Below are 12,807 nucleotides of genomic sequence, written 5' to 3' on the forward strand. Positions count from 1 at the left end.
GGCACATCAAATGACATGGGGGCAAAGAAAGAGAAGAGGAAAGAACCACATGGTGACGACGGAATTAAGGATGGAAGTAGAGAAGACTGTATGCAGACGGGTGTGTGAGTCTCAGATGCTGCCGTGGTCATCCTTCTCCCTGTTATTGGTGGTGGCGTTCGTTGGTTTGGTGTTCAAGGCCAGGCTGAGAATAAAGGCTTTGATTCAGTCCGTTATGGGTTTCTCATATACGGCAAAGCCAGTCACTGTGTCCTTGACTCCTCGACCCATCGACCGCCTCTCGTTCCATTTCCTTGCCGTCTTCCTCTTTAATTCCCTTGCCTTCTTTACCCTTTTCTGATTTCCCTCTGTCTCCATCTCTCTCTCTCTCCGTTTCATCAACCCTATATAGAATCAACTTTATTGTCACATCACAACGTTTACAGGTGTAAAACAGTGGGTGAAATTTGTTTTTTTGCGTGCAAGCTCCATCGTTTTTGTTATTTCCATAAGAGAAAGGGGAGAAGGGGGGGGGGGGGGGTTGAGAGATCAATAAAGTACCTGAGAGATGAGACATAAAGGTGTGTGAGCATATAGCAGCAGAGATACCTGTATAGTGTGTATAGTGAATACCGTACACTACATGCTATGCTATGGATGTTAGTTGGTACCAAGAAAAAACGCACTGTACATGGGATTAAGGTGCAAACAAAGCTAAGTGTCGAACCGCATGATTTACCTTATGTGGACTATTTGTCCACATAAGGACTATTTGTCCACATAAGGTAACTGAGTAACTGACTCTATACAATCCACAGATCCAAGTGGAGCAAAAGTCCAACACCAACCTGACGACAGGTGGTGATCATGCCCTGTTCAGCAGTCTGACGGATAGGCCTCTTTGCACGGCCGCGGTTTGTGGCTGTGGTGGTGCCTTCTTGTACAGTTCTTCTTGTACAGCTCGCCTACAGTATATGCGCTCTGCCGTTTTTCTTTTCTCGGGCACAGCCACCCTGTACCTTTGTGTCTCTCTCCCCGACAATCTTGTCCGCCTTCAATGTCTCTCTCATTTCTCTTTCTGTTTCCTTTCTGCTTCTTGGCTCCTCCAGGCTCCTCTCTCACCTTTGAACCCACTCTCTCTATCTTCTTCCCTCTCCTGCTTGTCTTGTTCCCCCTTCTGCAAAAAAAAAACCCTTTACTCACTTAGCCTCTCTCTTTCTTTCTCTGAGCCAGCCCTCCTCTCACCCCCCCACCCCCACAGCTTCCATCACATCTCTATTTCTCATGCTTGTCATGTCGTCCCAGGCAGTAATTTTGTCTCCTTTGAACCCGAATGGACCAGTGTTGAGGGAGGCTCATATACAATCTGTATTTCCTTTCTGTGACGGCAGATTATTTCGCAGCGCTACAGTACCATGACCAGTGGTTCCCTTGTGGTGCTTCCAGATGTTCCTTTCAGCTGCTGCAGGTCACATGGTTTCAGCCTATTGTCCCGTCCTTTAGTGGCACTTCTGTATAGCTGCCTCTAATAGTCAATCTAGCTGGCTGGCCTTGATCATTTGTGTGTGTGTGTGTGTGTGTGTGTGTGTGTGTGTGTGTGTGTGTGTGTGTGTGTGTGTGTGTGTGTGTGTGTGTGTGTGTGTGTGTGTGTGTGCGTGCGTGCGTGCGTGCGTGCGTGCGTGCGTGCGTGCGTGCGTGCACGAGTGTGCTTGTGTTCACATGTGTGTGTGTGTGTGTGTGTGTGTGTGTGTGTGTGTGTGTGTGTGTGTGTGTGTGTGTGTGTGTGTGTGTGTGTGTGTGTGTGTGTGTGCGTGTGTGTTTGTGTGTGTGTGCGTGCGTGCGTGCATGTGTGGTTGGAGGTTATGGGTATACAAGGGAGGTGTCATTGGTCTATATTTACCACCTTAAGAACGAGACAGCATTGTGTTGTCCACATTCTGGCAATGAAGGACACTTTGTCCAGGGTCACCCCTGCTCTGCTCTGTGAGAGAGACACAGGGAGAGGCGGCTGTGAGATAGAGACGCAACAAGGCAGAGAGGGCAGTAAGTTGAGACAGATTGGTGAAGAGACAACGAGCAAGGACAGACAGACAGACAGACAGACAGACAGACAGACAGACAGACAGACAGACAGACAGACAGACAGACAGACAGACAGACAGACAGACAGACAGACAGACAGACAGACAGACAGACAGATAGACAGACAGACTATCCATCCTACAAATCCTTAGGTGCCTTGGACAAACCATTTCTTCAAACATGGACGTGAGTGGAATCTGCTAGTTTTGATCTATACGTCTATTCCTGGTGTAATCATGGCTGTCTGCCTTCTGTCAATTAGGACAATTTACTAACACACCGCTGCAGTGCTTGATAACGGAAGGCACAATTATAACGCTAAACCCAACGGATTAGCCAATCACACGCTATAGCTATTCCTTTTACACGTGACTTCACAGAGCCGCTAAATTATTTGCCCTATCTTTCTGTCTGTTGATTCTCTCGAGAGTCTATCCACTAGCATCTCCAGCTAGTTGTACTTCTTAACCCATTCTGAACGGGCACCCATTTTGGTGTCAGCATCATGTTATGCTTTAGCTATTGAAAAATAGCAGATCTACAAGCTCATATCGCGCCACCGAGTGGCGCGATACGAGCTTGTAGGTCTGCTATTTTTGAAAAATCGATGAGCGACTGACAATTTTAGAATCTGATCTCGGGTCAGAATGGGTTCATCGGACCAGTGTGTGTCCGGCGGAAACCTCGTGTGAATCTGATCTCAGGTCAGAATGGCTTAATGGTCTCGCCTTCTGATGGATGTATCTTTTAATTACTCCCCCGGGACGACGCGAAACAAGCTCCCATCGTGTTCAGACAGTGCGAACAGAATAACATAATTTCCTGCACGTTCCTTTTGTGTGTTTTGTTTGTTGTCTGCTAGTTGAATGCAGAGGGTCCTTTAAAGTCTTCGGAAACTATACAGAGGCTTGAAACTGTAAACTGTGTGGAGAAAAGAATTAACCTCGCTATAGACCACACCGACCATCTCAACAGGGTCCTATAGGATCCGGATCCACCTGCAAGAGACTAATCAGTTGTAATATACAGTACCTTCTCGTATAGAAGCAAGGAAGATATACTAGAACGGAGAACTAGAAAGTCCCAATGCGTTATGATATTACTATGTTACTTATTGGTGTTTGTTCACCAGAAAAACTGGCTTAACCCATTCTGACCGGCCACCCATTTTGGTGTCGGCATCATGTTATGCTTTAGCTATTGAAAAACAGCAGATCTACAAGCTCATATCGCGCCACTGAGTGGCGCGATACGAGCTTGTAGGTCTGCTATTTTTGAAAAATCGAAGACACTTTTAGAATCTGATCTCAGGTCAGAATGGGTTCATAATGAAACTGTCAGGATGTAATAGACATTTTTTTAATCTGATCCCAGGTCAGAATGGGATAATGTAGGGAGATGAGAAGCAACACATTATAGTTGTTTATGATGCTAACGCAGGTGGTTATACTAGTGGCAGTGAGCGAACGCTCAACCGCGACCCGATTCTGTTGGTTGCGTTCCACTCTCCAGCGCGGCCTGATGATTAATGGTGGTAGGGTGCAGGCATGCAGCACGGCAGACCCAATCTGATGAATTATTACTGGCTCAACAGCCTACAAAAAAAGGCTGATTCATTTATGTATGTATGGGAAGGAACCCATACCTTGAATTCCCGCACAGCCACACACCTGTCTAGTAGCATGCCATTGAAAAGAACACACTGTGACTCGAGGTGCATTTCAATGAAATGCCAGCAATCATAATGATGAGAAACACACATTTGTGTGTATTTAATTTAAACACGTCGTGTATCACACTCAAAGCTATGGATCATCTTAAGCATTTGGTCAAATGTTTTTTAACCCATTCTGACCTGAGATCAGATTCACACGAGGTTTCCACTGGACACACACTGGTCTGATCAACCCATTCTGACCTGAGATCAGATTCTAAAAATGTCAGTCGTTCTTCGATTAAAAAAAAAATAGCAGACCTACAAGCTCGTATCGCGCCACTCGGTGGCGCGATATGAGCTTGTAGATCTGCTATTTTTCAATAGCTAAAGCATAACATGATGCTGACACCAAAATGGGTGCCCGTTCAGAATGGGTTAAACAGTGAACATATACAGTAAAGGCAGCATATTTCTCCAAGTACATACAGTACAGCAATCAAACCCTGCCTTATAGCTGTGTGGCGTTTCCATGCTAAAGGACTGCATGGTTGACCTTGGGGTCTCACAGAAGAATCATTGGAAAGCTTAATTGTTGCAAGAGGTGATTCAGAGCCGGGTTATTGTTAATGGCATCCCATACTGTCTCCAAATGGACTTCAGACACTGGTCCCTAGATGCTTCCAGATGTGAGACGCTTATGGTGCCCCCTTTGTATAGAACTAATCTATCAGCCAGCTAAATGGTGCCATTAACATTTTGCATACACTTAGCACACCCATTCTGCTCGTGTATACTATTCCCAAAGGATTGAAGCCGGGGCGACTCATTAGCAAATTCTCTACACCACAGCAATAAATAGGTGACCACGGTCATTCGTTTACCACCTGGAGGGACTGCAGTCACTGCACTTAATAGTATAGGCATGCAAAGCTGTCTGCTGAATCCTGAATATAAAGTATAGCTGCGCTCTTATCTCCGTCCTCTTTCGGTTTGTCAGTTTATTAACCCATTCTGAACGGGTGTCAGCATCACGTTATGCTTTAGCTATTGAAAAATAGCAGATCTACAAGCTCATATCGCGCCACCGAGTGGCGCGATACGAGCTTGTAGGTCTGCTATTTTTGGAAAAATCGAAGAACGACTGACATTTCTAGAATCTGATCTCAGGTCAGAATGGGTTAATCAGACCAGTGTGTGTCCAGTGGAAACCTCGTATGAATCTGATCTCAGGTCAGAATGGGTTAACTGAACTACAACAATATTTGTGCTCCCGGAAAGAGTGTCATTGAATAGTACTACTGTGATGTGATCCCCTGCCAAAGCCTTTAGCGTTTTATATATCCAGTGTGGCCAACTGGCCATCACAACTTCCACCATGCATGCACAGGACAGCTGTTGCCCGCGTCTTCCCCCTCCTGATGGCTCCATCCTCACGTGCAGATATCCCTCCCACCCGCAGGTGCCAGTCGGAGGGGTCACCACGGACGCCGGGACCACGACGCGACGGGAGCAGGAGGAGCAGACGTCCCAGATGTCTCACAGCATGGAACTGTCCTCCCACATCAAGAAGAGGACCTTCACTTCCAGGTATACAAAGACCGCCGCGCACCATCAAGCACTTGGATGATGTATAGCAGTTTCCTTTATAGCTGTCCTTTTTTCTTATACCCGGGTGCTCTTTAAAAGGTGCTGTAAGTCAGTGGTTCACAAAGTTTTTCACGTCAACGACATGTCAATTATACCCCACGGACCCCCATTTAAAAAAGATACACCGGGTACCCCCCATAAGAGAAGAATTTTCACGGCTCTAGCAGTGATTCTCAACCCATTTAATTTCAAGGACCCCCCCGTAAATCTTCTCTATGAGGGTTTTCTCTTGGCAATATCGGTAGAGGGCGCAGTGGAGTAACTAATATTATAATTGTATTCGTATCACAACTTCCTATTTGGTGTGGTAATCCTGTATCCTGTCAAATGGTATCGCGAGCCCCGACCTGTAAAAAATAAAATAAAATAAGAGATAATTTGGGGAGACCCCTGTTATTGTACAAACTCGACAAATACAGTATCACTTACACCTTAATGCCGTGCTCTATACTTTCAGTGGCGTGCACAGACATTTAGAGGGGCAGGTGCTCAAGTGAAAAAAGGGCACCTTGTGCAGCGCATTTTGGGGCTATTGCTTTAGCTATTGAAAAATAGCAGATCTACAAGCTCATAGCGCGCCACCGAGTGGCGCGCTACGAGCTTGTAGGTCTGCTATTTTTCTTTAATCGAAGAACCACTGACATAGAAACATAGCTTTAGATTGTGGGGGCCTAAATAATGTAGTAGAAGCGTTTTTTTTATCAAGATTTGATCAATGTCACCGCATGGTTCACACACTACAAATTAAGAAAAATAAATACAACTTTTTTTTTTTTTCTTTTCTTTTTAAGAGCAAAATTGCCAAAAGGGCAGGGGGTGCTCTAGCACCCCCTAGTGTCTATCTGTGCACGCCACTGTATACTTTCATAATGCTTATACAGAATTCACACCTGGGAGCTACCCAGTACAAACACAGGTTAGGAAAGGCAGTAGCGGATGTTAACCCATTCTGAACGGGCACCCATTTTGGTGTCGGCATCATGTTATGCTTTAGCTATTTAAAAATAGCAGATCTACAAGCTCATATCGCGCCACCGAGTGGCGCGATACGAGCTTGTAGGTCTGCTATTTTTGAAAAATCGACTGAAAAATCGACTGACAAAAATCGACTGACATTTTTTTAATCTGATCTCAGGTCAGAATGGGTTGATCAGACCAGTGTGTGTCCGGCGGAAACCTCGTATGAATCTGATCTCAGGTCAGAATGGGTTAAGTGCATCGGTCAAGGGCACCTTGGTGGTCGTTGAGGAAAGGCAGAACATTACTCATTTTCATTCTCCGTCCCAGATATTCTCAGCTGATCTGGGAATTCAACCCAGCGTACCACAATAACCCTTTTCTCTAACCTCTGTTAGGCTACTGAACAAATGACTTTACAGAGTTATGGTGGGATTTGAACGTACCACACTGGCTAAAACGGATTCCTCTGCAATGTGCGGTTAAGCTTATAAGCACTGTTCATTGAAGTGTAAAAATGTACCAGTATACCCACTTTTTTTTAATTCACAAAAGGTACACATATAACTCAAGTGGTTTGGCAGGGATCAGGACCTTCGTATTTGTGCAGTGAAATTACTTACTTAATTTAACTTTAAGAGTAAACTAAACCAAATTGAATCAAATGCACCATTTGTACACACTTTGTATATACACACTCCATTTGTACACACTTTGGAGTTGAACTAACAGTACACTGAAGATTTTACTGTGTGCTGTTGACAGAATATAGCTTGGCTGATGGGTTGTATAGTTGTGATGGATATTCTTTGGTTTGCTGGAATTCAAGGGCATTGTAAATAGAAACACGCAGCATGTTGGCTCCACAAAGTGTTGTCAGTTGAAAATATGTACAAATACAATAGCCTTTTTTTTCTGAGCTCAATGAGCCGTCAAAGCTGTGGTGGGTATCACCCTGGAACAGCTACAGTACATACGCACTGTAGCACGCACGCACGCACGCACGCACGCACGCACGCACGCACGCACACACACACACACACACACACACACACACACACACACACACAGCAGTAGGATTATGTGTCCTACCCGAAACCAGAGTCTACATTTCTCAATGGAAGACTATAGGGAGCAGATGTACTGTACTAGCAAGGGGAAATTAATATAGTGAGCTGGCCATGACCCATGAATCACTGTTCTGTACAGATGAAAAATATCATCCCGGATTGCAGCTTCATAGACCATATCACTTTTTCCTTTCAGGCCAACTAATGATCTCGTTATTATCCTTATTTACCCAAAAACTCTAGTGGAACTTTGCAGAAAGAGAAAGAAAGGAGGGGCAGAAAGCACCCTATAATGCCCTTAAACCACTTTCAAAAATACTTTTTACAAAATTCTAATAATTGCTGATCTGCAATCTCAGAATGCGATGTTATGTGTTGCCGGTGGATGTGCTATTTTTTTGTATGTTTTCCCAAAATAGGAATGCCCACATTGAAAGTGGTTAATTCCAGTCCACACTACATGCTAATGAGATCTCTAATGTCGCTCAGTACCGAGCCTGTGCACAGGCAATATCAAGACAAGGTTTCCAATATCATCTTTAGGGGTCCATTTCTGCCGTGCATTATTCAAATACTTTTTTTTCAATCTCTCTGCTGTAAGAAAATAAATAGAAATGTTCTGAACTTAGAGGTCATGTGTTGGATGGCAGAAACTCACATTTATCTCCATGTTAGTAGGTGAAGCACATTGGCACCGGGGTAGGTTTAAGAAACATCACCAATGAGGTGAAAATGTGTTTCACTTCTGCAAAACCTCCACCTCCATCGCACACTTCATAACTGTGTGGATGTTGGGGGATATATTTTTAACCTTTATTTAACCAGTAAAAAACGCATTGAGACTGTGTCTATATACAAGTGGGAACTGGCCAAGAGGCAGAAATAAAATTACACTTCAATACTACATCATAAATGCCACTGACACTAACACTGTAAAGGTTCTGTTATTGTTTGTTTTTTTCGTCTTTTGGCCTTGAGGAAGTTTAGTGTTTATAACATCCTCACTTTTGTGTGTGTGTGTGTGTGTGTGTGTGTGTGTGTGCGTTCGTGCGTGCGTGCGTTTGCGTGCGTGCGTGCGTGTGTGCTTGCGTGCGTGCGTGTGTGTGCGTGCGCGCGTGCGTGCGTGTGTGTGCGTGTTCTGTGAACAGACTGTTAGCCTGTGTTACATAGCCAGGCCCCAAGCTTAGTTTGTGCTACATTATTCACCAACCTGGACCCCCCCCGGTGTACAGTACGTGCAAGAGAACAGTCGAGGAACCAAAACACGGACGGTGAGAAACAAAAGCAGCCTGTATGAGTGTGTGTACACAGCAGGACAAAGCAGAAGTTGTTCTTTGAGTGCCATGAAACAGGGGAAATTCCCCAGCTTATAAACAGAAGAAAAGAGAAGTGGTGTCAATTTGCATTGTTATTTGTTAGATGGCATGTTAAAACGGTATGCCTGAGGCTAGACGTCATTATTAGCGAGCAACGGCACCTGGAAGTGCTCCCACACACACACACGCACACACACACGCACGCACACGCACACAGTGACACACACACACACACACACACACACACATTTGAATTATTTTATTTGGATCTGCACAAGAGGCGTAATACAATAGACCCAAACACTGATCAGAATTAGGTTACATTATATGGTCCAAGCAGATATAGCTGCTGCATGCTTAACACACAGAGGGAAAAGAAGATTATTTTTTTATATATATATATATATATATATATATATATATAGCACATTGTTTACATACTATTACTTGACACTACTAGACAGGATTTTTTTTTTTTTTTTTTTTTTTTTTTTAAGCCACCTAGGGATAAATGAAACAACTCTCCAGACAGACAGACTGCCCATAGTAGCTGAGACAGAACAGTATTTAGCCAGCTTTTTTGCATTTGTTTTTAACAATCCACCCAATTGCAGACCCCCTGAGCACAAGTTTATGGACATGGCCCTGCAGACTTCCAAATACAAGGACAATAAGTTGACAGTTATATCCCAAGGCCATAATACGTTCCACCAGAAGCTGATATTTCATAAGTTTGGATGTAAAACAAGTGTCCATATACAAATCAAATGGGCAGCCTATTTCAAATATAGTAACAGTTTTTCTAATTTCATTGATGAACACAATATCTGGGGTATTTGGAATATTTTGTAGTGAATTGTCATGCGTGTCATTGTGATCAAACCAGTCTATTTTTACAGTGCTGTGTTTATACATTCTTGTTGTCCTGTCCTGTACTCCTCTGATCTTGTCTGAGACCAGGTCCACCAGACGGTCATGTCTGGCAATGTACAGTCCTTTATAGTGGCTGCAACCATTTAATATGTGTGCGACTGTTTCTTTGTCATGTGGTACTGGATGTAGGATGCAGTGTGGGTCGTGTGCTGATGGGTACCAGGTTGCCAAGTTGAACTTGGTCGGCAACACCTGTAAACGGGCTTTAATAGTGAAAATGAGAATGTCCTCACCTATGGTGTTATTTGACAGTATAGAGTGTGATAATGAGTGGTTTGCAAAGGGAAGGAGAGACAGTTTTCCCTGCAGCCTCAGACTGGTCCAGTGTTGTGCACTTTCTGATCGCTTCATTCCTAGAATGGTGGCTCTTGCGGTCGCGGATTTGATTAACAGTTCATGGTGCGCACCGTCCTGCTCGTAGGTCGCACATGCACGGACACGCGGATCTATGATGATGCTGTTGTTGAGCGCAGCAGTTGTTGTATCAGGCGCCACCCACTTTAACTGTAATCCTGATCGCTGGCATAGATCATTAAGATCCATCCAGTCGGACCGCACACCGAATCCAGCGGCTTTAAAGGTTTTATGACATTCATTTTAATTTCTTTTTCTTTTTCTTTTTTCTTTTAGGTTTTATGACCTCAATTACACCCAAAAAACCTGAACTTTGAACATTCAGTGGATTTTCTGTGGTCTGAAGTTTTCTTTGGGGTTTTTTGGGCCTTTTGAGCTACAATGAAAACAGGCAACACAGTGAAACAGTGACATCTGCTGGCAAATCCCATTGACATATATGGGATTTGCAGTAAGTGATGTCACTTACTGCCGGCAAATCAGAGCACCTGTTTGAGCCAGAAAACCCCAGATCACAGAAAATCTACTGAATGTTAAAAGTTCATGTTTTTTGGGTGCAATTGAGATTAGAAAACCTAAAAAAAAATAAGAACAATTCCAAAACCTTTTTTTTTATGTCACAATCCCTTTAATGTCCAATTTACCATTCGCCTTAGTCTTGAATCCAAGGAACTGCGTCTCATTCTCCAGCGCGGGTGGTACTTTACGTCGCTGCATGTGTTGAATGAGTGACTCACGAGCCATTTCCCTGACCGTGGGGTCGTCGCTGTTGAGCATATTTATAAGGTGACTGGTTCTGGTGGCGGTGTAAACACACACACACACACACACACACACACACACACACACACACACACACACACACACACACACACACACACACACACAAACACACGCACAGTGACACACACACACACACCTGGTTGGAAATCAATTACAAAAATCAATTACAGCGTGCAGATGGTGCCTGGAAGTTTTCTAGATAATCTTTCTGTACAGAGTCCGACAAAAACGCATGTAGCAGCACAATGCCAAAATATTCTAAAATATCCTCCTCATAATACAACTATAATTAGTCTTCCCAAAGCCAGTACAGTACGTGACGTGAGTACAATAGTCTCTTGGGTAAAAGTGGAACTGAAGATAGCATAGTCTCCTGTTACGAGATGCCTCCCAACTTTATTGTCTGGATATGGGATGACCTTGACAACAAATACCCCCCTTCTGTTATTAGAGGCACACATAGAAAAGCACAGCTCATGCTTTAAGTATGCTTATGCTGTAAGGAGGGGGGGGGGGGGGTAGGTATCCATGTGTACAGTAGATCTGCTGTAAGTGGGGGGTATCCATGTGTACAGTAGATCTGTTTATCATTTAGCAGACGCTCTTAATCCAGTGTGACTTTACATTAAGCAAGAACACAAAAGCATGGCAATACATCATATACATAAAAAACTAAATCTGGGGGGAATGAGATCGGTGGAGCTCTGGGCGTTTCTCAGTAGTTTGACAGGTTTGACATGGGCACTGCATGGTCCCTTGAGTATTTTGAAAACCAGGCCCATTGCATGTTGGTGCAATCTGTCCTCTACCATTGCATGTTGGTGCACTCCGTCCTCTACCCTGAGCCATCCCATACTAGCATAATGAGCAGAGGTTACTGTAGTGTGTGTGTGTGTGTGTGTGTGTGTGTGTGTGTGTGTGTGTGTGTGTGTGTGTGTGTGTGTGCGTGCGTGCGTGCGTGCGTGCGTGCGTGCGTGCGTGCGTGCATGCGTGCGTGCGTGCGTGCGTGCGTGTTCAGGCTCCAGTGAGGAAAAGGGGAACATAGCGGAGAGCAGAGGGAAGCTGCTCACCGCTAATGATGATGCTCATCAGATGAGTTTGCAGTTGAGAGAAAAGCAGGTCAGCTGCAGGCATCCCATGATGTCTGCAGCTTTCCTGGTCCTGCACCTTACCGTACCCAACCATCTTTGTGGGAGGAGCTCAGGAGCGTACTGTATAATATGCAACCAGATAACCAGTCATGTCATACAGCCATGTCTCATGGTAGAACATTCAGGAGTGGCGTTTCAGACATTGCTCATTTGACAACATGAGCATACACGGTACATCATGTGATCCAACCAGATCACTCTGTGGGAGGACCCTGCAGCAGGGATTTCCATTCATTCTGCATCTCAATCTGGAGTTCTTATCACTCCAGCCGCGGTGCCGGATCGAGTGACTATACAGCCCAAATCTCGACAAGCACCAAGTGCAGAATATTGCACAGATGAGCGCAATTTCCTGTGCTAGATCAAAGGACAATGCTGGAGAGCATGTGTGACAAATTGAGCCGTGACAGACTGTGCTCAAGACAGTGCTGCAAGTTCTATACCCTGTGGTAACCCATTAATCTAAACATAAGCCTGTGGGCTTCTATGGCTCGGAGACACTGTGACAAACAATGCTGACAGCATGTTTCCAAGAGGGTCTGCCGTCCATAGATCCTGGCATTATTATGGATCTCTTTTGCTAAACCGTAAACGGAAGACGGAAGATATACATTGAAGCCGTTTTCTATCTGTAGATAAGATAAGGATTTTAAACAAAGTGCTAGAATGAATGCAATAATGGATGCATATATTATAGGTTGGCCTACACACTGTAGCAGCGGGTGTTGTGTTTGTGCACCATCCCCCCCTACTGTTAATAGGAGGAACAGCAGAACAGCTGTCACCTGAAGGGGAGTATGAGGCTGAGGAGAATATATGGGCTGCATGGTGATTGTCAAATTAAATGATGAATAAACAAATAAACTGTGGCAGACTTG

The 12,807-nt window shown here is 44.4% G+C and overlaps 1 protein-coding gene across 2 annotated transcripts in view; it reads left to right on the top strand.

Moving 5' to 3' along the window:
- Window positions 1-2,154: 2,154 nt before the first annotated feature.
- myom3 (myomesin 3) overlaps window positions 2,155-12,807 on the top strand; it is a 77,617-nt gene continuing 66,964 nt past the window's right edge. For both annotated transcript variants that reach the window (XM_083760322.1, XM_083760321.1), the window contains exons 1-2: window positions 2,155-2,247; window positions 5,178-5,305. In XM_083760322.1, the coding sequence (XP_083616448.1) occupies window positions 2,242-2,247; window positions 5,178-5,305 (134 nt within the window). In that variant the 5' untranslated portion in view covers window positions 2,155-2,241. The remainder of the gene's footprint in view (window positions 2,248-5,177; window positions 5,306-12,807) is intronic.

This window comes from Protomyctophum parallelum, assembly GCF_964188405.1.
Source record: "Protomyctophum parallelum genome assembly, chromosome: 3".
Lineage (NCBI taxonomy): Eukaryota > Metazoa > Chordata > Actinopteri > Myctophiformes > Myctophidae > Protomyctophum > Protomyctophum parallelum.